Below are 28,000 nucleotides of genomic sequence, written 5' to 3'. Positions count from 1 at the left end.
AGTTAATTTGCTATATAGAAATCATTCAGTTTTATATTTGAATTATTCAAAAACTGATATTACAATATTGTAAACAGAAGAGATAGGTTTTAGCATATAAATTCAAATACATACCAAGTTCAAACCAGCTTTTATGGCAAACTGTCAAATACAATACAGACATTTCGAAGGTGACTGTACCATTTACAACAGAGTTGGTTAACTCACAACAGTTCTATAAACTTAAGAGCAGAATCCTTGGTATCTTTAGAGAGGCTTGATGATGGATATGACAACTGCCCCTGCTTTTTTAATTTCCTAATAGAACCCTGACAGATACTGGATCAAAACTCTGGAAAGTGATGTTATTTTCTTAATTGGAAAACTGCTTTTGCTTTTTTCATTTGTGCTTTAATGTTCACAACCATATTCCACTGTCAGAGTTATTAAGATTTAGCTGCAGGAAGCATTCATGCAGATTAAAAGCATCTCATATGGTTAAAAGCATATAGTACCTGTTATTTTAAAAGGATCAGGTTGAAGGGAATTTTCCCAAACCCCTTCATCTAGCAAGTATGCAGTTTTAGCTCCAGTGAACTGGAAAGGGGGCAGAGAGACGAGAAAGCTTCCTACCAACTGGCATTAGTATAAAATGCATGTGCATCTGGCAGCCCATTTTACATTACCAAGTTATTTAAGTATACTAATCTCCATTTTCAAATTAACTCTGGCTTGGTGCATTTCAAAATTCACATCCAAGGCTACAAGGTTAGCAAAATAAATTAAAGTGAGAAATCAAAGGGAAGGAGGAATCTAAGCAACGATGAGTAAAAGCTTCTATATTTTGCTTGCTAAGTCTAGCTGCTACAGTATATCTAGAACATCAGGGATCTGGTTCCTAGAGATGGATGTAGACATCCTGTCAAAGAGCAAAATGCTAATCAGAACTGCTTTGTTGGAATACTGAGACTTAAATCCTAATCCTATGTTTGTTTCTGTGGAAAGTAAGCTCCTCCAAGTTTAATGGGTCTTACTTTCAACAGTGTGCAAAGTAAGTCTTGCTTTTTAGACAAAAGAGAGCAATAAGTTAGCTTTCTGTTTATTATATGCATTTTACTTCCTGTGAATTGATTTGCAGCACCTGTCTGCTTGCATGTTTTGGAGTTAGCTTAAATTAGATGCTTGAGGAAAACAGCAGACTGCACTTCAGCTTAGTTTTTAATCATGATTTAAAATTTTGTCAATTTAAACAGTCTTTGAATAATAACCTTACACCTTTTTGTACTATCAGTGTTGCTTAGATCTCTTCCCTGTATTAGCAGGGAGGGGGTAGGTGGGGAGAACAGTAAAGTCTACACAAAATTTTATTGCAATCGTACAAGGGTGGGTACTGCAAAGGTGAATACAACAAATACTATGATGCAATTTTACATTTATTAAACTACAGTTCAAAGCACAAATTTACACGTTCTAAATACACTAAACATAGCTAATGAAGTCACACTTGTTTCCCACTGACATTTCAGATATCAGAGGGAAAGACAACTTTACAAGACTAACAGAAATCCTTAGTATAAAAACTGTACTTGTATGTAAACTGTTTAACAGAGAACCCAAGTGATGGGTTTCCATCTCAACTAAGTCATCCATTTTGTTGCATATTTCATTTAAATGCTGAGGGATTGAGTGATCTGACAAGTTTAAATGTTGTTTTTTAACCTTTACTCCCCCAGTGAATTGTAGTTGTAGCTGGTTTTGCCTGGTCCCAAATGATTTCAAGTTTCAATAATTCATTCAAGATTGTTCCATTTTAATTCCAAACTGGAATGTTGTGACCAGACAAGACTACAGACATGCAACTGCAAGACTAATTGAAGCATTAGTGCCTGTTTAAGCTGCAATAGAAAAGTGGTCTTCAGGACTCAGCTGAATGCAAGAAGGCACAAAGAAGAAGTTCTTCATCAGTGTGTCAGAGGTGAACCCAGCATCTTGCATCTCACACCTGGAATGGAAAGCACACACAATATTCAGGCAAAATAGGGGAAGATAGATTTCATTTGGGGGGTTTTCCAAGCACTGTAGCACCACCCTTTCCTATTTTGCATACTGTTCTAAACACTGCAAGTTTAGCAAATTAAATTGCCTAATTTTAGCTTTTCCCAGCCATTATGTTATCAAATATTCAGAAGAAAGTATAGATGGTACTTTTTGTGCACTTTTGATCATTATACTTCATCTTACGAGCATGCAGTTGTACAGATGGTGACCCATTTAGGCACGATCGCCAGTGTGTGGGTCATTTTGGACCTGGAAGAGGGCATAACCGGGTGTGCTTATGTGTGCTCTGCTGACAAAACCCCTACATGAAATGGCCGCTGCCTGCATATATAAAATCCCATCAATCTGCAAGACTGATAAAAATGAACTTAGATACCCAGATCAACCTGTTCCTTCTTCCACAAGCTGACTTTCCATTCACTTAATGCCAAATTATGTCCTGGCCAATTAGCAAGATGGACAAAACAAGTAGAAAGGGAAACCTGTAGCCCTCCAGAAGCTGGTAGTCCAACTTCCATCATACTTGACCACTTTATGTTGGAATCTAACATCTGCAAGGCTACAGTTTGCCCACACTGGTGTGTTACCTATAGACCAGGATAGCAGTGCATGCAAGTGCAGTACTGTATAGTGATTGGTTAGAGGCAGCCAGGCTTCATGTAGCAAGGCTTGGGATGGCCCAGCATATACTTTAAGAGTCTACCCCAAGGAGAGAACTGTACCACTGTTGTGGTTGCACTGAAATACTTCTTTTTAGCACCTAAACTACATGTGACCTTAGCATGGGTATGAATGGACATGTAATTTAAAAAAAATAAATACAGATCTGCAAAGCTAGTTGGACAGCCTCTACAAAACAAGACCTAACAGACATGCACAATATCTAGATAAAATTATGCTTTGTATCTAGTGAGATCAGTTAGATACTTACTTCTCCAAAGTTGAACACAAACTTTTCACTGAATTGGAACATGGGTCTCCCCATGTCCAAATCTAGCACTAGCTATTATCCTGACTCTTCAGTTAAAAGTGAGCATGTGTTGTCAAGCGAAAAAGGAAAAGCACATGGGGGGGGGCCTGCAACAATTTTCAAAGGAAATTTGGGTTTCTCAAAAGGTGTACACACACTGCTGAGATGTCTATGCTCTTAGAAATAGCTCACCTTCCTTCATAAAATATTGAACATAGTGTTTTGTCAAAGTTAGATTGAATCATAAAGTACAACACAATATAAACTTACCAGTTACTGATTGACATTATGTAGTAAACTGGTGGCTTTTGGAAATCATTAAAAGCAGATTGTTCACCCAAAGCACCAGAACCCATATTGTCAAAGAGCAGCCAGTCTCCAATATTCAGCTCAGGGAGAAGACAGTTTTCCACAATTTGATCAAGCTCATCACAGGATGGACCCCAAAGGCTGCTTGCAAATAGAGGCTCATCTTCCTTGTATTTCTGCATGAAAACAGTTCTGACAGTTAGATTTATGTTTATACATGTATGATTCTACACATACAAAAGCAATGATAATTTCATTTGGTAATTCTTGTTGAGGATAGCAGCTTATAGTACATAAAGGTCTCTTACCTTGTGAACCTCTGGAATAGTAGTCAAATTCTCAGATAATTTGCGTGCAAAAGAACCATAAACACCATCATTCATGTAGTACATGAAGACTGGTTCATCACTCCTTATTTGTTCCACTGTAACGAAAGATGTTACATTTTAATAACAGTTTCACAGTAAGTTTCCACTTACAGCCCTTTCTTAAACAGTTGCCTAAGTTTTTCAGGAGCATATGGAACATGCACATGAACAAGAAACATGATGAAGGAATATCAGATATAAGATGTATCCTGAGACAAATATGAATCATGACCTGGAACATTCTTAAGATTGCACATTCAATAAGACAGACAGATGGATAGATTCATTCTTCACTTAATTCAGTCTGAACACAAACATACTGCAGAGGTATGCCCTCGGTCTGCCATATAAATTAGCAGTACTATGCAAGTCAAACCCTGAAGTCTTAAAGCTTAACAAAAATTGAAATGTAACCCTCCAGGCAAAACTCTCAGCCTGAAACAGCATGTTTCTATGGAAACTGAAAATATGTTCTAGTTTACAAATAGTAAAGATTTTTTCCTCCTGAGGGCTGAGCCCTTACTGATTCAAAAAAGCCAACTGTCTTTTAAATTGAAACCAGCTCAAATACTGGAAGAGACACGATACCTCAGGAGATGAAAAAGAGAAAACAGCAGCCTGGTGAACTCCCAATGTTCAAGATGAGGTAAACCCCCCATTCTCCCAGCTGCCACCAGGACTGACCAAAGACCATCTTGTTTCAAGGAGAGAAATTTAATTTTTAGCAGTCTCCCCCACCCCAATAGCTTATTTTTACTGCTTTCTTTGATTGTTTTAAAATATTAGAACAATAAGCATTAACAAACTGCTTTGTGTGGTTTCCCTTAAAGGCCATATATCAATACCACTAACAAATGAAATAAACAAAAGCTTCTCAGCAACCTAAAAGAGAAAACAAGCTATTAGATTAGAGGCATAATTTTTGGCTAGGATCCAAAGCACTGCTGTTGTTTCTTCAATCTTTATGCTGTGGAACAGCATAAAGTGTGGAACAGGTTTTGCCTACCTTTAGAGAGAAGAGGTTTGTCATCTTGAACAGCTTTCTTGGCAATGATATTAACTGCTAGAGTAAATGCAGAAGAAACATAATAGCATCCAGGCTCCGCAATCACGTTCACACCAGATTCTTCAGGAAAGTAGGTATCAAGTAATGGACTGACAATATGATTAACCTTGAAGATAGAAGGGGAATATCTATTTAAAAGCCTGTATCAAATTATAATTTACAACTTTTGTTCAAATTTTAAGTCTGTTCCTAGATAAATGTTTGTCAAGTTGAAAGCTAAGGGGAGAAATGGTGCCACTCACTATCACAACTTGGGGAGGGAGGAAATCTGAACCAATCAAGTTGCTTAGTTCGTCTGAATTTTACCTCAGAATAAAAAGGATACATGATGTATTATTGCTGATCTATTAAAGTCAAGTGAATTATATAAATTTTAGCACATTACCGATAGAGGACTACAACTGCTCCTATCAGGCTGTTTTTCCCAATGTTCAATCCTACGAAATATGATCTTGTTTTCAAATAATCTAGGTCTATTCAAAAGCAGCCATCTAAAATCTTGGGTAATTTGAAAATAATGGTTGATTTTGTTGTGATATTTAGACTCTTGCAGTTTTAAATTAGCACAATTGTGGTGTGTTCCTCCTCTCCTCCCTCTCAGTGTGAACCTGTATCCAAAAAACATTTTAGGTCAGTCAGGTAACTCACAGCATGTGAGTTGCACAAACTGGAGAACCAATTCACACACATTGCTTTCTCATTTGTGCAACTAGACCAAAATACACTTGCAGCAGTACTCATATAGCACAATATCTTTTAGAAAGCACTGTAGCAAAAATAGGTCATACAGATGCACGTTACTATAATAAAATGTGACTGGGACCCAAAGATCTGCTTCTACATATGGAAATCTGCTTTCCAAGTTTAGAGTGGTTGTTTTCCTCATTAGGAAAACCAGGCCACCTTCTTAGATGCATAGCACATATGGATACACAAGCACTGATAAAGTTATGAAGCTATAAGCAGAGTTAGCTAAGCTGTGCAAAATATCACTTGAACAAATCAAAGTGCAACTACACAAGTTGTATCTGATCTTTCATCAACAGTTCTTTGGATCCTGGCCTGCATGCTATAACTTCTTATCACTGCACAAGTTCTTCCAAAAAATATTCATTTTAAAAAGCGTCAGAAGCTCTATAATATAAAACTTGCAAAGTCCTTTTTGGATGCAACAAGAAAAGGTGTTTTATTATTGTGCAAACAAGCCTCAGGTTACTGTGTTCCCATCTCCAATTTTGGTGTAGCAACAAGTTCAGAAACTTTTGTTTTAAAATTAATCAGTACTCTCCTATGTTTGAACTCAGAGGTACGCTGATTATTTTATACTTTGGTTTGGCTAAACAAGCCAGGATTCAAACCAGTCTGCCACTCTTATTTTCTAAGTCAGCCTCCCTCAATCTGGTGCTCTCCAAATGTGCTGGCTGTGACTGATGCAACTTGTAGTACAAAATTATCTGAAGGGCACCAGGTTAAGGAAGGCTGCTCTGTATCCAAATATAATATTATGAACTCAAGTTTCAATGATTGAATTGGAACTGAAGACTATAAATCCACCCTCCATCTCTGTGTTAATTCTTTAGCTATTTCATACGTATATCCACTGCAAATGCAAATCTCAACTGACTGAATAACTAAATAAGCCAGTTTTATAGGAAAAAGCTAAATCAAAATTCATACCTCCTCCAGGTCAGCTTCATAATCTGTGAAACCACCACCAATGTTCAACAGGTTCATGGTAAAGCCAAATTCTTCCTAAAATGAAAATGCAGAAAGTTTACTATCTATAAGGTATTAGGTGCCTATTTTGTTTTGTAATATAGACTCTTAAAACATTGAGCTCTTTTAACAAGACAAGGTGATTTATTTGTTACCTTTTAAAAGATTATACAGTAAATGGCAACTCAACTAATTTTCATATATTATGTCAAAAATAAATGGCAAACTATCTACAATTGTGTGATGGAATTAAGAAAAGTTGTACCTTGGTTCTCGAACGGAATCTGTTCTGGAAGCCGTTTGACTTTCGAAAACGTTCAAAAACCAAGGCTCGGTTTCTGATTGGCTGCAGGAGCTTCCTGCACTAAAGTGGAAGCTGTGTCGGACGTTCGGCTTCTGAAAAACGTTTGAAAACCTGAACACTTCCAGGTTTTCTGTGTTCAGGAGTTGATTTGTTTGTCAAGTAAGCCGTTTGAGAACCAAGGATTCACTGTACTGAACATATTCAACATGTGAACTTAAGTGTATACAAGTCCAATAATTCACTTACAGCCATATCAAACACACAGCGAGCATCAGAAATAGCATGTTTGTATACTTGAGTTTCCTTGCAAGAGCTTGACACATGAAATCTGAAACAAACAAAAACAAAGACTAACTTTAACTTAAAAAACCCTGCAGATTCTATGCGATTTACTCTGGCTTGACAAGCTCACAAAGTTTGCAATAAATTTGCTTCACAATTCTCTCATTCTCTCAATGGCTCTCTGCACTTATTGAAGCCTAGACCATAAACATGATGACAATTACCCAGCCAATCAAATCTGTCTGTGTTCCATGCTAAGCATACTTAGAAGAAGCTTCCACTGAAAGCAACAGGATTTCTTGCTAATAAATATGGGACTTATATAAAGGGTAAACAAGAAGATGGAGTACAGTACAGTATTAGCAAAAGAGTTCTCTTTACATTACTGAAATATCATTCAGCATTGAAGTTCTACTCCCAATCCTCACTAGTTATAGTTTTTTGCCCAAAATTATTATTTATTAGTATTTATTGAATTTATATACCACCCTATCCCCGGAGGTATATTGACACTTGAGGCAGGAGACCTCTGTTTTCAGTATAATCATCTTCTTGGAATTAGATGCTATGGGTGTCTAATATTTGCTACTAGGGACGTGGCGTTATATAGTTGAGACTATGGGAAAGCTGTAGAGAATTGCTTTGCTCTGAATATTGCTGTTGCCTTTCATACATGTATTTCTAAACGTTTACCTTTTGTTTGAAATGGGTTTGTCCTATCAAGCCTTACATGTTAAATGACTTTCATCTGCCATATGTATTCAAATTAGGTGGCCCCCTTTAGGATCTATTTTACAGCATTAAACTAAAAGGTCAATTTTATCACACAGGAAATGTATGTACTGTACACCATATATAGGACAAACTTTTAAGAATAATTTTCTAGAGGTCTGGGAACTAATATCCCTGAAGAGTTCAGTTTCTTTCTCTCTCTGGTATTAATACTTCCCATATTCTCTACCCAAATATTTGGGTGCACAGAAACAAGACACTGTATTATGTAGCATTTTACTAATATGTATGAGATATAATTGGAAGCATAGTTATGAAACACTGTGGCTACTTTTGTAGACATTCAGGATACGTTCCTAACATGAACATTTCAACATTAGTGACCGCATATACCATTTAAGTCCACTGCTTTCCTCTTTCACATTGAAAACAGCAGCAATGTGAAGGGAAGATGAGGGAGAAAGGACATTACTTACTTAACACCAACTATTTGGACATTCAGCTCCTTAGCACATTCCATGAGGTGCCGACAGTTCTTCAGGGTGGTGCCAAACTTCATGTTCATCTCTTCCTCTCCATTAATGTCTTCTGTGGCAATATGAAGCAAGAGCCTAAGAGAAGGGGAAGATGATTGGGGCACAGTTGGTTTACAGCAGCATCAGCACATGTGAAGCCTGAAGACTGTCAGAAGTATGTTGATTATGTTGCCAATACTCCAGTTCCACCGATGGACGAGTCAAGGGAACCTAATAAAAATAATCCTGTACAGAGAGAAAACTAGCAATTAGGGCCTAAATATGGAGTCAAAAAGGATAAGTGGTTTGGAAATGCAGCAGCTAATAACTGCTGTAGCAGAAAACCTGTTGACTGCTGTAATAAAAATACATTACCTTGGATGTAATCATGGCTTTCATAAAGCTGCTCAGTGGTAACTTCTTGCAAAATGTGCTGAATATGGTTCAGTTCACATGTAACACTAAGTCAAACCATAGCCCCTGGAGAGACAGTTACAGCTGCTCCTTCTCCAGTCTTACTGCACTGCTGCAAGCTAAGATGTGGTTTGGTCAGCATGCCATCCACACTCAGGCTCATGGTTTGGCTGGAAGAGACGAGCTGTAAACCAAGAACAATCCTTGATTACAGCTTGTGGATTGCCTGGGACGAGACAAATCATGAACCACTATTTAGACAACATACTAAGCCAAACCATAGCTTAGCTTCATAGCAGGAGCAAAACAGCAAAGCAGCTGCAACTGTCTCTACAGGGGCCCATGCAGCCACAGCAAGCTAATGGTTCAGCTTACCTTTACATGCAAGCCACGTCTATGACTGGGTTTTGAATACTGTTTGCTTGATAAAATATGGCTGATTTGAAATAGAAGGCATCCCAGATTTTCCCTCCCGCTGGGTACTTTTTTGAAGTATTAATTCCAGTTTTATTAGCTTCACTGCTTGCTTCCTCCTGTAGTAGTAGCCAGAACAGGCTGGTGGGCAGCATTTCATTTGAAGGTAACAGGACTTACACCCTTACAAGAAACTTGATGACTGAGAGCATAATGAGTCCTTGGTTTCTAGAAAGATGGGTCATTTCTTGCAAACCTGAGCATCAATTAGCTGCTAATATTAATCCAAAGAGATACAGCCATTAATTTCACTCTAAATGTCTGTGTAACATCCTTAGGGCCAAGTCTACCAAACCGTACTTTGGGAGCTGGATGCATTAATAGCCTTGCAAATGTCATACTCCACAAATGATTGTGTTAGTCCTCTGCTGATTCAGTTAACAGAAGTGACTGCATGGCCAGTGCTGGGTATCGGAACGAGTGGGAAGCTAACATCTTTATATTTCCCAAGTGTGTATTATATTGCCCCAAAATAAGGTCCTCAGCACTCATGCAGATCTGCCCTTAAAAACATGCAACTGAAGCACTATATATTATCCTTTTTCTTAAGGATCAATATACCTGATGATAAAAGTTTGGATCATAATATGGATTAGTAGTGTAGGAGCATTTAACATATATATGATATTTCTTGAACACATAGCAATCACTGCCCTATTAAAAGAATAAACTCCAGCAACCTTTTTACACAAAGATTGACAATGAGGAAGGAGGTGCCCAATTGCATGACACATTTACTGGATGAACTCTTCTCTCAAGGCCCAGGAAGTCTGCAAGAATATTAAATTACTGATACAATCTATAGATTGACATGCAGCCTTCATATTCTATTATTTAAAAGGGGCATGTACTTACCCACTAACTGCCTTATCTGTTTTAGATAATCCACCGCCATACATTTGTTCCTCCTTCATGCTGATGCTACCCCAAGTAAACTAGAAGAAAACTTGATGTGCACTTCTGGTGCAGCACCACAGTTCTGGCACGCAGCATATAGCAGCCTGTTCCAGATTTGTACTTGATTTCCCCCCCTGAAACATTCTGGACCAGCTCAAGGGATCTTGAGACAATTCTCACAGATGGTGATCTGAACAAACATGTGATACATTTCATCATGATGCCAGAGTCCCAAGCAGAGAATGGTGTGTGTAAATACATAGATATATTCATGTTTTAATATCGCCAGCCCACATAACCCAGGCAGGAGGTGCTTCCGAGTCAAAAGAAGTTTTAAGGTCTCTTGATAAAGCAATTTCAGGGTAAGTTAGTAGAATCTTCAAAAGCAACAGCTTAAAACTATGTTGTCAAACACACATAGCTAGTATTTGGGTCATCAAGGTATACACTCTCAAGTTTTAAAGAGTTGCATGTTAGAACAGCCAAAGGAGACTTCTCTGCAAGAAGTATTTCAGAAGGTTATCCCTTTAGAGAGAATTCATTATAAGCATATATTAAATTTAATTCAGTGGGCTCTGGTTCATGAAAGCTTATGCCATAGTACAATTTGTTAGTCTTCTAAGATGCCACAATAATGTTTTAAAATTGTATACTGTAATCCCAACTTCGCACAATGGTAAGTAAAATGAAAACATTTCTGTATACTTACTTTGCATTTGGATGGTTCCTAGCAATTTTCTTTAATTCGAGTTCACTGTCACATGTCAAAATGTTTACTCCAATTTTCGCTGCGTATTTTATCTGAGAAGCTTGCTTGCAAGGATTTGTGAATATAATGTTTTCAGGAGAAATGCCCAGGTCTTGAACCAATGCCATTTCAGTCTGAAAAAACAAACATTTGAACAAGGTTAGAGGCAAATAAAGGTTGTGAAGAAGATTTAGAGTATATAAGTTTGGAATTTTTAAAAATCACAATAGTGGTATTAAAAGGGGGGGGGGGGAGTAATACCTAACGCAAGACTTGTTATCCAAAGTTACTTAAAGTTTGCAAGCTGCCCTGTCCCAAAGGCTAAGAAAATTCTACCTTAAGTTGTTTACCTCTAGAAACTCAAAGCCAGCTCTGTGTGTGTGTGTGTGTGTGTGTGTGTGTGTGTGTGAGAGAGAGAGAGAGAGAGAGAGAGAGAGAGGGGAGGCTTACAAATTTTTGAAAGTTTCTAATGCTTGGTGCTCTGGAGCTGTCCTACATGCACATAATGTCCAAACAAGCTAAGCAATTTACGCTAATAAAACACGTCATTCTTAGTTGTTCTTAAGACATCACAATAGTATTTGGATTATTTTTATTTACTCCAGTTATGAGAGCATCAAAGTTGGGTACAAAAATCTCAATATGTGGAAGGTTCATAGGCTGGAGAGGAACCACAGTTCAGTGGTGGAGCCCATGCTTTCCACAAAGGTCCAAAGTTTAATCCTTGGCATCTCAAGTTACAAAGAGATCTTGGAGAGCTACTGTCAGTCAAAGCAGACAATGGGCTAACTGGAGACAGTCTGGCATAGTATATGGTAGCTTTCTATGGTCCTAAATAATATAATATGCTTGCGGTATCACACACCTCTGCATAGCAATGATACGGTCAAGAATGCATTCCATATATCTCCCCCCCCCCCAAAAAAATATTAAGATGTTAAAATTCCAACTTAAACACATCCAGGGTGGTTTACAAAAGCTTTAGAATATTAAACCCAATACAGCATTAGAATAAAGTAAGACACAAAATGAAACAGACAACAGCACAAGCATTAAGAATAAAAAGGCCAGGCCCAGCCACTGAATGTACCAGAGAATACAATTGTCTTCATAAAACTGGGAAGATGAGCTGGCTCCAGCCACCGGCCTGAGAATGAACTGAGGGAGTTTGCTCACCCCTTATCTTCTGTAATGAACACTCTGCTCCAAATGCTAGTTGGCCGACAATCACAGCAGTGAGGGGAAGGTCATTCTAACCTTTGCAACCAGCCAGCGGAATGTTCCTGGATTGTTTGTTTTATTGCTCTAATCTGTTGTAAGCCACTTTAAGAATATAAACACACACAGAATGAACTAGCTTCCATCATGCCTAGGAGGTGGGTACTCCATAAACAGGATCACCACCAGGACTATTTCTAGTCACCAACCTCCAAAGCTCTGGCAGCAGAGGCACATGAAGCGGAACCTCCGAAACTGTTCTTAAGGAGTGAACAAGCTCTTATAGATATCCTCTACTAGAGGTTTAGGGTTCACAGCACCCTACCCTAATGTGGTCCCCTCCATGTTTTGGATTACAGCTTTCACCAGCATGGCTGTGCCAGCTGAGGGGAGCTGTAGTCTAAAACCTTTGCAGGGCACCAGGTTGGAGAAGAGTTGTTTAGGTAAGATGTCAAATACTTACTTTGCTTGAACATGCAAACCCAGTTCCAAGAGCTGCCATTATCTCAAGTACACCTACAGTGGAGTTACATTTTATATTGTAAAACGGCTTTACTGGTGCCATCACATTCTGCCAGTGGATGTGCTGCTTAATCAACTTTCCCAGATCACCAACAAAAAAAGTTTTGTTTCCAGTCTAGGAAGAAAAAGAAAAACAGTGAAACTACAGTTAAAGGCTACAGTAACTACAAAGATATACAGTAAGTAGCTGGCAGTCATAGGGGGCATTTTCCATTTTGTTAATTACTGTCCCAGACATTTTGCTTCCACTTTCCCTGGGCATACCATGAAAATGTAACCTTGTTTTTGAACTTTATTTGTGGTTGAAATGCCTCTAAATCTGAAAATCGGCAGTACAATGTCTAAGCCAGGTAAAGCTGTGCAAGTTCTGAACCAGTGTCTAGAGATGCAGCAGTGGCCTGGATAAGGGCCAATAAACGGAGCCTAGAATCCTGGCAGGACTGAAGCTCTATGGCTGTGCCATTTCAGTGTCTAGGAGAAAGGCCAGTTTCCTGCTTTGGATGGAGCTGCACTCACCCTAAAGGAGCAGCTATGCAGAGTGGAGGTACTCCTAAGTCCAACTTTGTCATCTGAGGCACAGATAAACCTCAGTGGCTAGGAGTGCATTTAACAGCTGCAACGGTTCCTGAATAATTAACTGTGATGGTTCAAGCAATGGTAACGTCAAGGATAGACTACTGTAATGCACTCTATGTTTAGCTACCCTTGAGGCTGGTGCAAAATTCTAAATGTAATACCTGTGTTAAGGGAGCCTCTTGGGCTGCCAGTATGTTACCAAGCTACAAATTCTTGCTATTAATCTATAAAGACAGACATAATCTGGTGTCCTTAAAAGGCTGCTTTATTCCCTACACCCCTGCCTGATCTTTGTGATCTGTCACTCAGACAAGTCTGACAATTGTGCATTTCATATGGTGGTAATGGGGCTCATCTAATGAAATCAAGCTAGTATCATATGTCATAGGTTTTAGGCACCATCTTAACACCACTATTTTAACCAAGCCTTCATCAAAATGATTGTTTTTTGTGATTATTTTTTTCAGATGACCCATTCTTTACTTCTGTTTCTTTATTTTGCTTTAATGTTACTCTTGTGTTTTTGCTTTTAAATGAAGTCCTGTACAACTGCATAGATTTATTTTTTGTTTGCAATATAAAAATACAAATAAAAATACTGAAAATGGAACACTTACAACAGTATGTTCATAAATGCAGTTGTCAATGACATCTCCAACATTTACTCCTTCATCCAGTAAGCCAATGGAGTAGTTTGCATCCTCAAGAAATCCTTTCATCTCAGCCGTATTCCGCAAAGCCGACAGTCATAAACCAAGAAACACAAGGGATGGGCCACAAAGCCTTAGATCCGGGTCCTTAAGCTATGCAACAAACTGTTTGACAGAGAAGACAATAAAAAAAATTACAATCGCAGCATAGCCTTTTAGAAAGCTTTCATTTCTCCTTCCCCACCTATGCTCTCTCACACAGAGATCAGGGGGCTATCAGTAGTGTAAATATGCTGCTTATTTAAATTTGAAAGCAAAACAACAAAGCTAGGTATTCAGCAAAATTGGATTATAAATTGGGTGGGCAGCCTGCAGCCCTTCGACTATTTTCATGCAAGGAGCCCAGAGGGGAAAGGGGGGAAACACTGAGGGGGCAGGGAGAGGGCAACAAACAGGAGAAACAGAGAGGTAGGGACAGAAAAGAGATGAACCCCCGCCACCCACTTTTGGCTCTATCCCCACCCATTGCTGTCAACAGATTACCACTGAGGGAATGCTGCCTTCTACAGAAAAGAAGTTCCCTGCCCCTAGCAAATTAGCACCCCATGTGCTAGTTTTCCACTGCAGAAAGCTTTTTGTGATTTAAAAAAATGTATTCATTATCTGTGGGAAGCAGTAGGCATACAGAAAGACATTTTGCCAAACCTTTACTTTTACATTAACTTTTCTCCTTAATAATCTCAAACATTAAGAGGTCAGAGCTACTTTTAAAATATTAAAGCCATTTAGTGGGAAGGGGGGACCATTTAATTACGGAGTAGGCTAGAATGCAAAATAAATGTACCAATGTAATATTGACATGTCATCCAATAATAATTCAATTAAACAATGAATGTATGTTTATTTAGCATGCAAAATAGTTATTTGAAGTTCTTAAAGTGTTTGATGTGCTTATTGCACACAAACCCCTTAAAGCTCCATAGTTGAAGGAATGGGGGATGGGAAGTAAGAGAAACATTTCTCCAGACTTTTCTGGTCTGGGGGCTAAAGAACAAACCTCCAATTAGTCTACTCCAGTTCTCTCATTTGGTTACACCTATGTGTCACTTGTCTTCCAAAAGGGTGTTGGGGAAACATGTGCACACCAGGCAGGTTCTCTGAAGAACTGCCTGTCCCAGAGAGCTATGCTGACAAGATTAAGGTAGGTTTTAGTCCCAGAGGCAAGAGCTCAAGCAGGTTTTCTCCTACAGGTGTCAGCTGAAGGTGGAGACCACTTTTAATAAGAATTTAAAATTATACCCAGACAAACCAATTTTAATTAATACCCTGTTCCTACTAGGGTCCATTATATTTAACGTCTAATTGACTTTTTCCTCAATAAAACATTTTATAGCACAGCTTCAAGGTGCCTATTAGTCAGTTCTCTCACACACAAACAATCTGGGTGTGTCAAGGCTCTTCCAAGTTTAGGCACACCCCAAATGTAAGTATATTTGTGGTAAGCATTTCTATGAAGTTGCATGGTTAAGGTTTAATTCACTAGTTATGATTAATCTAAAATATTTGTACACAGCAGAACAAATCTTATTGCAAAATAAAAGCTTAGAGTGCCTAGGCACTACACAATCATTAAGGAAAACAGTATGGAATGCCAGCATGAAAAACGTTTAGGTTGCCTTAAAGATGGGCATCAATTCATCAGGCAAACATTTAACAGCAATACAATTTATTGGCAAGACAAATATGAGAATCTACCCAACTTTAGAAGATTTTAAAATCAATCAATTTAATTTTGACAAGAGGCTACATGTGGTACTAAAGAAACAAATGACCTGATCCTATGGAGCAGCTGTGCAAGTGCAATAACTCCAAGGATCATACAGTTTGATCCCAGCATGTCAGACCTGCCTATAACAAGGAAAATACAAAGAACTGAGGAAAAGCTGTCACAAACACGGAAATACAGTCAATCATGTTTCTTTTGAGTAGATTATTTCTTTCAAGAGATTAAGGTACTGTATTTTTCGTCCCATAGGACGCTCCGTCCCATAGGATGCACCTACTTTTGGGGGGGGGGGGAAATAAAGGAATTTTTTTTCCCTTTATTTCCCCCCCCCCAAACCAGGTCGGGGAACAGTGGGATGGCGGTGCTGCGCCTCCCCGCTGTCCCCCGAGCTTGTGGGGCTGGCCGATGTCTGCCTGGCGCGAGGGGCGCTCTGCTTCAGGGCGTCCCGCGCGTTGGGACGGCAGGCTACTGTCTGCAGCATGGGGAGCCCTCTGTTTCAGGGCGCCCCACACCCCCCCCGGGTGCAAGGCTTGCCGACACCTGCGCGAAGCACGGGGCGTCCTCCGGAGGCCGCCCCATGCTCCGCGCTGCAGGCTGCCGCCTGCAAGCCTTGCACGCCCGGGGGAACTCCCCCCGGGCGTGCAAGGCTTGCGGATAGCTTCCTGGAGCCTGGAGAGCGAGAGACGTTGGTGCGCACCGACGCCTCTCGCTCTCCAGGCTTCAGCGAAAGCCTGCATTCGCCCATAGGATGCACACACATTTCCCCTTCATTTTTGGAGGGGGAAAAGTGCGTCCTATAGGGCGAAAAATACGGTAAATTTGAGGTGGACTGGGTTGTTCTAAGCTCTCGTTTCAATGCAACTCTAATAAAGGGAAGGCTGCCAAATCAAAGTATCGTAAGAATTAAACATTCCAAATCCTCAGTGACTGAAATAAGGAAAGTTATTAATCTTCTATGAAGGCAAGGCAAGATTACAATTGCATTCATAAACAAAGTAGTTCACAAACTCTCCTTTTCCAGCACAGTCTACCCTGCAGCCAGCTAAGCCCAGGGAAACCCAAAGTACCACATGGTTCAGTAGTTGCGCAGCCTGACAAGGCTGCTAGTCTTTGTGACAACAGTTGAAACAGCTTCCAAGCTTCAACTGCTTCAGCCAAGCAGTTGCAGCAGTTACAGATGAGACAGCACAAATAGTAAATGTGCCAGGATTTAACTACTAATAAGGATCATGTGGGTGCATTTCAGCATGATTTGAAGTATCACACCTTCTGTTCTATATTTCTCTGCAGATTATCAAAGCATTTCAGAGTATCAAACAATAAGTAATTAATATAGGTCTTCTTCAAATGTAACAGGCAAATCATAGTTTGGCTGCTGAGAATAGTTTTCAGACTCAGTTCTTCCTTCCAGGTTTCAGCAAAGCATAGTATGCTGTAATGTCCAAATCAGGTACACTATGTTTGTACAACCCATAGTTGGTCTCTCAAAGTTCAAACAGAAATTTCTCATTCTGATTTGAAAGCCAAACTACAGCTTGCGTAAACCACATTTTGCCTGATTTAGACATGAGAGCAAATTACATTTGCTTCAACTAGAAAAAAAGATGGTGGGAATATGAACATGCAAAGAAGAGGATGATGATGCAAGAAGAAGAAATATACAAGTTTGAAACCCACAATCTCAATATATCTAAGTCAGGTCAGAGCTATGCTTCCAGCCAGGCTAGTCAAATAGGCTGATTCAAAACACCAACAATTTAGCTAAACGAAACAAAACCTGCAAGCATAACTTTTGTTTCAAGTCTATTTGACAGATTAGTCTTTTTAAAATTAAGGTGACATCCTCTAAGTTTTGCTTGAGTTCTGTCTTTTTCCATAATAAAATAGAATTACTGCTTGAAGTAGCTTCTCTTATATTAGTACACAAATGCAGCAGCAGGTTGGTATGTGGTACATTCTTTTGCAAGAATGCTGTCTATTATGTAATGGGACATGCTTCAACTAGTCATGTTTTTTTTTATTTCAGTAGTGTTTAATCTAAATTATTTTTACTTCCAACAAAAATGATAACCAGAATATATTATGAGAAGATGTCTGATAAGGCACCAAGTTTGCAAAACCAGATTTTCTGCTGTGGTGATACAGAACTATAGTAGGGTGCCTACCATCCATTTCTCTCCTCTATAAACTGTAACTAGTACAAAGCATTTGTCCAAGACAGAATCCACCAATCTCCTGTAGTTGAAAAACAAAATTATGGAAAGGCACTTAACAAGACATGCCTTGGAGGCTGTGCTCTACAAGTGAAGTGCTGAAGTGATTTAGCAATGGGTATTTACATGTAACACATCAATAAGACGATTAAAGTTTATTCTAAACAGCCATTATCTCCCAATTAGCATACTGAGGTAGGTTACAAATGAACACAGAGGATACATAAAAGGATGCCTTTAATTTAAGGGAAGGCATCTTAAGGTCTTGATATGTAAACTCGTACAAACACAGATTAAGGCCAACAGCTTTTCTTGAATTAAGATCAGGCTTTCACACATTTCCCTATCATTTGGAACAATTCATAAAACAAATTCCAGAAGGGAAAACTTAGTGAATTTACAAGTGCACAGCTGTAAAAATAAAGGAAAAGACTCACATGGACAAGTTAGGAGATGGAACCCTACTATCATCAGCTAGGTTCCCAAGGTGGCTCAGCGTTGAAGTCGAACTGTTCCCGATAAAGCACTTCTCCTAATCCCTCTGGATAGTTGTACACCTGGTCAGAGAGCTTGCCCTGTAAAGGGGGGGGGGGAATATCCATTATATATTCAACAGTAATGTTGCAGGTCCAGCATTTACAAAACCAATTTTCAAATACACCCATCTCAATACAGCAATTGTCCTTAAGAAAAAACAGGAGGTTTAGCATACAGTACAGGATTTGTGCAGAGGTTACACTCTGGACCCCCACACATGTTGGTGGGGCCCACATAAGCCCACCCTGCCCCGTCCCATCCCGTCCTGTGATGTTTTTGAGTCACTTCCAGGTTTGGTACAGTCATGCACATATGGGACGTGCCTAAAATGGTTGCTGCCTGTATGTTTAGATCATTGATAAACATAGATTCAGGTTAGAACACAGACTGAGAAGGCCAATTCAAACTTCACCAGAATTGTACAACATTCAGCTTGCAGTATGAAGGCTCCCAGGCAGTAGCAGTTTCATAGCAACTACAAGCCAGAAGCATAAATGAACATGCTGACTAAGTACTAAAATATTTTTCGTATTTTTCGCTTTATAACACGCACCCAACCATAACACGCACATAGTTTTTAGAGGAGGAAAACAAGAAAATAAATAAATGAAACAGTGGATGTATGATTTTTGTGGTTCATGCTGTGGCCACAGACATGTGATCTGACAGTGAGTTTGGAGTAGCCCAATGCAAAAATTCTGAGGGTCCATGTAGATCCATGCTTTGTAACCACGTTTTTGCACCACTGCGGCCCCAGGCAACAGTGGGTGCATGATTTTTTTGGTGCAATGTTTGGACATGCTATGTGATCTGATGGTGAATTTGGGGTGACCCAGTGCAAAAATCCTGAGGATCCATGTGGATCCGTGCTTTGTAACCACGTTTTAAGTAGGGAGGGAAGGAAAAGCACTCAAGGGACAAGGAGCACGCATGGGGTGGGTGGAGAAGGATGCTGCTAATAATGCAAAAGAGGGGTTTAAGGGGAGAAGAAGGACGCGTGGGGTGGGTGGAGAAGGATGCTGCTAATAATGAAGAAGAGGGGTATAAGGGGAGAAGGCTCCTCTCCCACTTTGCTCCTTTAAAGCAAGCAGGCTCTGCTTTTCTCCCTCCTCCCCGCTCATCCCCGGCTTAGCGAGCTGAAAAACTTTGCTGCTATTTAGCAAGCTGAGTGGGGAGGAGAGAGGGACAGAGAGCCTGCTTGCTTTAAAGGAACCAACCAGACAGGAGCCACTTACATGAGTGTAAGCAGCTCCTCTCCTCTCCCGCTTTGCTCCTTTAAAGAAGCAGGCTCTCTGTCCCTCTCTCCTTCCCACTCAGCGGCTCTTCTCCTGCTTTGCTGTTTCAAAGCGAGCCACAGAGGAGGAAGGAAGGGGAACCATGGATCCTCTGCTCACGACTGCAGCAGATCCCCCCCGCCACCCGTAGGCATTCCCTCCATAACACGCACAGACATTTCCCCTTTCTAGGAGGAAAAAAGTGAGTGTTATGGTGCAAAAAATACGGTAGCTTATCAACCATTTGTTGTCAAACCGAGTTCAGGGAGCCTTGGGGATCAGCAGAAGAGCTGTCCTGACCAACTCTGTTGCTACTATCAAACTTCCCTTACAGTATGTAATCATAAGGAAAGTTTTGTGTGTTCTGCTCACGTGGCACAATAGATCTAACCAGCACTTTGTGTAAACAAGGTAATAAAAAAAAGGAAACCAGAGTTCTATACTGTGGAAACTACTTAAGCTCTGAGAAAAAGGGAAGAATGAAAACAAAGAATTAAGATAAGTGATGAACACACTTGCACATCATCCAAGTTCAACAAGAAGGAACAAGTTTAGATTAAAAATGGAGACTGAATTATTAAAAATGGAGAACTGCTACTGAGTGTAGTATTCTCCAAGGGAAATGATGTGTCAGAAAGGTAAATACTGTACATCCTATAGAAAACATATAGAATGTAGATTAAATTAGCAGAACCTCTATTTTTGTAACTTCTGGTTGATGGAAACATTTTTCAAGGAAGCAAGTTTCAAATAACAGCTCACCTTTCTTGAGACATAAGTTGGACATTAGATGCTACATTAGATGGCTTTTTGTGTACATGTTTTATGAACACTTGCTGAGAGAAAAACTACGCCTTAGCAATTAAATTACTTGGTGTAAACAGATCACTTTCATCAGCAAACCGTATTCTATGGTGACAACTGCATCTAGACTACATTTTAGAGGAACAGTGACATTGGTACAAAGTCTATAAAGTGGTACCTCGGGTTACGAACTTTGCCCCAGGATGAGAACGGAAATCGTGTGCCGGTCCTATTAGCAAAAGCACGCCTCAGGTTAAGAATGGTTTCGGGTTAAGAACGGACCTCCAGAACTAATTAAGTTCGTAACCCAAGGTACCCCTGTATCAAGGGAAGGGACCCTGAGATCATCTAGTCCAACCTCCTGCAATGCAGGAATACGCAGCTGTCCCATACAGGGATCAAAGCCACAACCTTGGCATTATTACCCCACTCTAATTCACGCCTTGATCAAACGTATATCAAAATCTTACAAATATAAAGTCTGACAAGAATCACAATCACCTAGGCTATAGGCACAACTTCAGGTTCAAAAGAGAGAATCTTCTGGCAAGAGCGAGGGAGAAAAGTGGCAGACTGAAAGATCAACAGCAGCAAACTCCTGCCCACAATGGCTCGGAATAGGAATCCCTCAAGGGCAAGATTATAGAGCAGGGACATAATGGGCTACCATAGTCTGTCAACACCCAAAACCTACATGAAAGTTTGAGCAGAGGCAGTAAGGAAGCCTAAAACTAGTACTTGAAGGAAACCCTCACACTTCACATTAAATCCACCAACAGGCTAGCTTGTGGGCACATCTTGTTCTAGTTAATCAGGGACAAGGTCCAGAGACAAGCACAACACTAGCGCAAGTAGCCAGCTGTGGGGAAAATAAAGAACCCAGTCCCTGTACCAACAGCTGTATAGCCCACTAAAAACCACAATTCAAGTTTTTCAGGTCCCCACATAGATGTCCTAGTGGTAGTCCTTTACTTAACAACAATATTGTCCAAGGGTGGCAATAGCCTTCTGAGGCAATCACCAGACAAGTGAAACAATTCTACTTCTCTTCTGTTCTCCAGAACAGCTGTGCTGCAGGACAATGAGCAGCCACAGGAAAAAAATGTATCTGCTTTGAATGTGCATCTGGTGGAGGGGCAGTCTGGTGCATCTGTTCAGTCTGAGTCCTTACAGTCATCTTTCTATTCCTATCCTATCCTATCCTATCCTATCCTATCCTATCCTATCCTATCCTATCCTTATCCCTATCCCTATCCCTATTCCTATTCCTATCCAAAAGGACCACACTGTGCCCCAGTTAATCCAGACCTGGAAAGGCATAAGTACCCTCACCATTCTTGATACAACATTTGCAGGACTCATCTATTAAAAAATGAGTAATCCAGCAGACTACCCTAGCTCCACAGAGCAGAAAAAAATTATTTTGTGTTGGTCCAATTTTTTATTTCCCCAGCACTCCTAAGAAGCAGGCATTTATGAGGACAGGACTATATTGGTTGTGCTTGGCATCCAGACATGAAAGCAAGTACTTCACAAAACTATGCAGAAATTCTATGTATTCATCCTGTAAACCTCTTTTAAAAAGGTTTCAACCTAATGTCTCCGAGGAGCCCAACAAGGATCAAAACGGTCCAAGTTGGAACAGCTGATTGTTTAGTGCACTCCATACCCTCTGGCAGAGGTGGAAGTGGAATACACCTATTCTAATTGAATCAGATCTGGTGCGTATACTTTATCAGATTGGAACACACCTTATGTTCCCTTGCATTCTTTACACCTTTTAAACATACCGTGAAACTCACTCACCTCCATTTCTACCATTTTAACTGCTTCAGGTGAGTAACGATGTTAGTCTTTAAGATTCTATAGAACAGCAACAGACTAACAAACCTACACATCTGATGAGGTGGTTCAACAGTTTATTATCCCATAATACATTTATTAATTCTTTAAAGTGCTACAAAACTTTGTTTCACTTGTACCACATATACCAAAAAAAAAAAAAAAATCTATGTTACACTTGGAAATAGGAGACAGATTGAATATTTATGTCACAATATATCTATTTCTCATATTTGTGCCCTGTTCTTATCCACTTAGCTCTTCTAAAATAATCTAAAATATATATTCCTCCACAGGACTTCGCAAAAGTTCAGTGCTATCATGGCTGTGAATTAATCCTTTACCTCCTATTCTTTCCTGAAACTCTAAAATCTATTGTTGCCAACACCGGTTATTTTATTCTCCATGCTTATGCACATAACTACCCATTTAACAAAATTTACAGACAACTTAATCAAAACAACACACCTGTAAGCAGTTTACATAAAACAGCATAACATATTTATAATGACGTACCAATAAAATCAACAAGCTTCAAAAACAAGTTCACACAATAAAGGCACGTGTCTGGGAGCCGCTTTCTCAAATACAGTTGTGTTGCCTTTTTCATTTTAAGGCGTGTGCAAAGCAGCAGTTCCTTCGCCACAGATGAGCTCTTCGCGTTTTCAAGCCATAAAGCAGAACATCCCCCACTTGGAGCGGGGGCGACCAAAAAGGAGGCCGAGTAGCTGACCATCCGCATGGCTGAACTGCCTTGGTAGTATCAGCAACCCAAAGCAAACTCCCATTGTGCGCCACCAAGAAGCCCTGCAGCTTATTCCAGCCGCCGCCGTAGCTCCCGCCCGCCTTCTCTCCCACGTCTGCCGGAGGCTGCTAGGGAAAGCTCAGCGGCTACGGGCTTCCCCGCCGGCGGGAGGGATACACCAATGCGCCTGATGTGGGCGACAGCAGCAGCAGCAGCAGCAGCTCTCTGGCGAGGCTGTAGCTGGGCAGACAAGGGAGGGGAGGGGCTCGCACTCCGAAGAAGCGCACGGGGCGGGGGGTGCCGTGTCGCAAACCGCAGCGGCGGCGGCAGCAGCAATAGCATTGTTCACACCATGGCAGGCAGGCAGGAAGCGAAGAACTAGACAGGACCAGTCCAGACTGGAACAGACCCTCCTCCCCCTGCCAGCACGCCATGCTTCGCGGCGCAACTCCGCGAAGACGCCGTCGCCGCAGGGCTGCAGAAGGGCGCTCGCAGCTGGTCGCCAGCGCACATGCAGGGAAGGAGGAAGGGGCCCCGAGGACGATCGCGTCAGCTTGGTCACAGCGGACGGTGACGCTGAAGCAGCAGCGGCTGCTCCAGCTAGCCCGAGCCTCCAATGACAGCGCTGCCTCCGAAAGGGGCTCTTTTGAACTGTCCCTTATACTGGCGCCAAATATGTGCAGGATCCTCTGCATTTCAAAAGGCTTGCTTTCCTGCCCCGCGTGCAAAGCCCGACTCCACGCCTTTCCCTGTACTTCTGCCGCATCCCAAACTACGCAGTTGAGATATACTGTAATGTGAACACACTGGACCTGTACCATGCATGTTGGAAAAACACACTGCGATAAGTATATGTTCCCATAACACCTAAATCTTGGTTCTAATGCATTAATTGTGTTAACCAGTAATTGTGCTGTTTTGGTCAGAAAGAAGCAGGGAGATAAGGTATGACAAAAGGTACTTTTCCACTACCAGTTCAAAGAACTTTAGAGGAACTCTGGAGACCAGGGTTCAAATCTTCACTCAGTCATTAAGCTTACTGGCTGACCTCTGACAGTCTTTCATTCTAACCATCCTCAAAGGGTTCCTGATGATGATGAAATGGGGAGGAGGGAGAACCATGTATGCCACCTTGAGCTCCTTAGAAGAAAGATGGGGCATAAATGTAAGCAAATGAACATTGTAGGACAAGTAAGAGGTAGCAGTTATTCCATATTAACAGATGGCCAAACTTATGATCCTGTACCATTCAACAGCTAAGAGCTTTTCCCCACTATCTTCCCCACAAAGAAAAAGGAGATGTTTTGTCACATTTGTATCCTCTTCAAAGAACTCACAGCAGCATTCATAGGATACTCATCCCCCCCCCCAAAGTAGGTTGAGCTAGAAAAACAGCAACTTTCCCAACAGATGAGCAAGAATGTGGTCTTTCCTAAATTCAAATAACCATTCCAGCCTCTGCTGGAGGCATGGGTGTCAGATATCCAAACAGTTCCACCTGTGTCACTTCTCCGACATACGAAAAAATATGTACAACTCTTTACAAACTTTCTAAAAGCCAAGGCGTGCCAGCGACAAACCACATTCCCCTCAATGATGTCAAGTAGAGTGGTTTGAACCAAGAAGCTGCAACCCTGCCACCTTCAAATCAGGACAGATTTTCTCAAATCCTTCCACACATGCTTAGGGACAAACTTGCAATGCTGATTGCCTGTACAGACCTAGGGGTTTGTGTTTATTCCTGAGTATTTAAAAACAAAAAATGTGTGTTCTTGTACATATTGTGCAAGCGTCTGTCGGACCAGTAGGGATATTTAAGAGACATGTGCCCCAGGAGAATTGCAACAATTGAACAGGGCAGGAGGTCTTGCTTCATCCCATTCCTTGGTATACCAGCATTAAGACATGTCTTAGCACCAAGAAAAAGGGCAGCTCCAATAATTCTCTTCCAGCCATGATGGAGATAAATTATTTGATCTTTGAAGAAAGCAGCAGTAATATTAGTGTCAAATTATGTTACCAACAATAAACATGGTATAGCCACTAACAATGGGTGCAAAATCATTTTGAGGCAAACCATGGCAGATGTTTTACATCCTAGGTAAGTGACACCTGTCATGTTCCTCCATTCCTGTGGCCTGCACCACTTCATACACCTTGGCAACTGCTTACAGGCTTTGACAAAAGCAGCTGGTTCCCATTCAGAGACACGTTAGGGCAGACATGGTAAAATCATCAGCCACTCCTTGCTGACACCATCCACCCATGCAAAGAGGGCATTAAGGGTGGCCTTCCTTGCTCACCAGGCGGCACAAGGAGGAAAAGCCCTTAGGTTAGCGCCAGACAACACCACAACCCGGAAAGCTGGTCTCAATTCTATAACACACACAGAACACCTACAAATGAAAAAGAAGGTGGGGGGGAGAGGGAGAGGACGACCTCTGCCATGTCACCAGCTTCGAATGACTCCCTTCATGGTCACGAGGCCTAAATGCCCCCAGCCAGATCTCCCAGAGCCACATGAAGGCTTCACTTTTAGGGACTGAGGCAACTCACCATTGCCCACCCCCCAGAGGGCGGCAGGTGACAAGTGACCAGCCGGCGACAACGGCCACTCCGAGGGGATAAGGAGGAGTCGTCGTCCTCCTCTCGCACACGTCAAGCGCTGCTTCTCGCCACCGCGGAGCCTTCGGCCTCCTGAGCAGCCGCCCACCCCTACCTCCACCCCCTCCATCTCCAACGGCAGGGCGTTAAACGGCTGCTGCTGCTGCTTCCCGCAGCTTATCACCATGAACTGACCCAGTTCTGAGGCAGCCATACACACACTCACTCACTCACTCACTCACACAGGCGGTGGCAGCCTCCCACTCCCCTCCACAGGAATCCGCCATGTTAGAACAGCCGCCGAGGAGCCCCTCTGCCATGTTGTCCTCTGGGCTCCCCGCGCCTCGGTTCCCGGCCCCGTCGGCCGCCGCCACAAATGCCCGACTCGCGGGGGAACGGGGCCGCCGAAGCCCGTCGGGCGGCAGCCCCCTCCCTGCCTCCCTCCCTCGCACGCGAGCGTCCGCCATGTTAGGAGCTCCTCAGCCCCGCGCCTCCTCTCTCTCGCACACCGCTGACCTGCCCGGGTCGGGGCTCCTTGGCCGCCCTGAGCGCTGAGGGAAGAAGCGGGGAAGAGCGCACACTCGCCATCCCGAGCGAGCCGCCGGCGTGAGAGGGGGGTCCGCTCGGGGGAGCAACCTTCTGGCTCTTCCCCGGCCCGCCCAGGAGCTCGGCTCTCTCCCTCCTCTTCTCCCCGCCTCGAGGGAGAAGTAGTGTCGCCTCGGGGCTTGGTGTAATGAGCCCCGAAGCGCGCTATAATGGGGGTGGGGTGGGGAGGCATCTTCTTTACTGGGCTCCCAACGGATCCAGACCTACTGACAGCGCGCGCGCGCGCGCAGAGCGCGACGGACATCGCTCTTTCCTCGCGCCTCCTTTCGGAGCAGCTTTGTGCCGAGGAGTCACCATCTATGGCGCTCGCCGCCTAGCCAGGACCGAGAAGGAAGGAGACTGTTCCCCCCCCCTCCCCGCCTCTCTGGATCTGGCCGAGGCCGAGGCACCTGCGCCCGGTTCCGCCATCACCCGCCTCCGCTGGGGCTGAAGGTGGATCTGGAAAGGCCCTCGCGCAAGGCAGGGGAGGAGAGCGCTGCACGGGCTGGTGGCGTCCCCCCTTTCAATACACATATTCCCCCAATCAATAATCATAATCATATATAGTAGGTTAAGTACTCACGTGGGACAACGGCCCGAAAGATTTGGTAAATCGTCTTCTCTTTTTAGGCGGAATTTTTAAAGAGGGATGTGGGAACCTACAGCAGAAATACGGGAGGCGGCAGCGGCGCCTTCCAGGGCCATAGGCTGCAGGCGCGACCAGAGAAAAGAGCGCAAAGTTGCGCCGAGGCTTAAGAAAAAATAAGAGAGAGCGCGCACAAAAATGCGAGAAGGAGCGAGGGAGGCGCGGGGCAGAAGCCCGGGAGGAGAGGAGGAAGGCAGGCGGGCGGGCAAAGAAAAACCACACGCAAGACGGGAGACGGCGCGGCAAGCAAGATCGCCGAGGAGGCAGGCAGGCAGGAGGAAATGGCAAAAGAAGAGGAAGAAGGGGCGCCGGCGGAGCTTTTATAGGAGGAGCCAGGCTATAGGCGGGGCTCGGAGCCACGCGTCACAAGCGTGCGAGGAAGGAGGCGCCTGCTCGCCGCCCTCCTCGCCGGGGGAGCGAAGGCGCGCGCGCGCTCTCTCGCCTTGCGACTCGTTTCCTTCCTTCCCAACGTGAGTGACAGTTCCTCGGGGCTAGGAAGGCATTGCGCATGAGCGCAGCAGGCCACATACGCAGGGCGCAGAGGGAAGGGGAGGTGGCGGTGGTTCTTCCCGAGGAGGCCGAAGTTCGCCGTTGATTAAAGTCAGTCGCCTCGGAGCCCGCGTTAAAAGCGCACACAGACGCATAAACGCGTGCTGTATTTGGTTGGGGTCTGGCCTACTGTATGAAGTAATACACAACGGAAAGGCGCTGAGAGCGTGTCTAGAATGTGCTTCTTATTTATTTCACAAAATTTGTACACCGCTCGATTGTAAACAAAAAACCCTCAAAGCGGTTTGCAAAAGATCAAACAGTAAAATCGGGGGAAATGTACAATCCTACTCCAAAACTTACAAAATTTAAAAGACTAAAACGGATTTAAATTGTCTCTTGTCCTTCCTAATTAGTATAATTTGCTGTTTTTTTTTTTTTTTTGAGCCCATAATATTTAGAGGCGCTCTGCACTTTAAGAGCTGTATAATAGGCCGAAATGCAGGAGATGATGCATCTTTCCAGGGCAAGGCATTCTTCTGTCAAGAAATGCCGTATTTATGTGCCTGAAACTCTTGTGTGAAAGAGAGCTCTTCTGCCAACAAAACCAACCTTAGGTACTTCTGGAGGGATTAATTAGAAACAATTGTTTTTATGCCACAGTCTGCAATGCTGTT

The 28,000-nt window shown here is 42.4% G+C and overlaps 1 protein-coding gene across 4 annotated transcripts; it reads right to left on the bottom strand.

Moving 5' to 3' along the window:
* Positions 1-2: 2 nt before the first annotated feature.
* AZIN1 (antizyme inhibitor 1) lies at positions 3-27,132 on the bottom strand. Of its 4 annotated transcripts, none has more exons than XM_081874486.1 (12): positions 26,772-27,132; positions 18,235-18,372; positions 13,766-13,963; positions 12,514-12,687; positions 10,794-10,966; positions 8,261-8,395; positions 7,017-7,098; positions 6,428-6,502; positions 4,691-4,856; positions 3,625-3,740; positions 3,278-3,492; positions 3-1,981 (listed from the first exon to the last, which is right to left on the bottom strand). In XM_081874486.1, the coding sequence occupies exons 3-12, from the start codon at positions 13,865-13,867 to the stop codon at positions 1,870-1,872; spliced, it is 1,350 nt and encodes a 449-aa protein (XP_081730612.1). In that variant the 5' UTR covers positions 13,868-13,963; positions 18,235-18,372; positions 26,772-27,132; the 3' UTR covers positions 3-1,869. The 4 variants fall into 4 exon arrangements, with proteins under 4 accessions (XP_081730612.1, XP_081730613.1, XP_081730615.1 ...); XM_081874487.1 differs by lacking the exon at positions 26,772-27,132 and adding an exon at positions 26,120-26,274; XM_081874489.1 differs by lacking the exon at positions 26,772-27,132 and adding an exon at positions 25,556-25,575.
* Between the last annotated feature and the right edge of the window lie 868 nt (positions 27,133-28,000).

Source organism: Podarcis erhardii (assembly GCF_964252035.2).
Source record: "Podarcis erhardii genome assembly, chromosome: 8".
Taxonomy (NCBI): Eukaryota; Metazoa; Chordata; class Lepidosauria; order Squamata; family Lacertidae; genus Podarcis; species Podarcis erhardii.
Note: the sequence above shows the minus strand (reverse complement) of the source record. Positions and strands in the feature narration are given on the sequence as shown.

What these genes read in the sequence shown, in the direction of transcription:
- AZIN1 (XM_081874486.1), bottom strand. Translation starts at nt 13,867, where the DNA reads ATGAAAGGATTTCTTGAGGATGCAAACTACTCCATTGGCTTACTGGAT. An exon ending in GCATTTATGAACATACTGTT is followed by an intron (nt 12,688 to 13,765) that starts GTAAGTGTTCCA and finishes TTTTCTTCCTAG; the next exon opens with ACTGGAAACAAAACTTTTTT. An exon ending in ATAATGTCAATCAGTAACTG is followed by an intron (nt 1,982 to 3,277) that starts GTAAGTTTATAT and finishes TTTCCATTCCAG; the next exon opens with GTGTGAGATGCAAGATGCTG.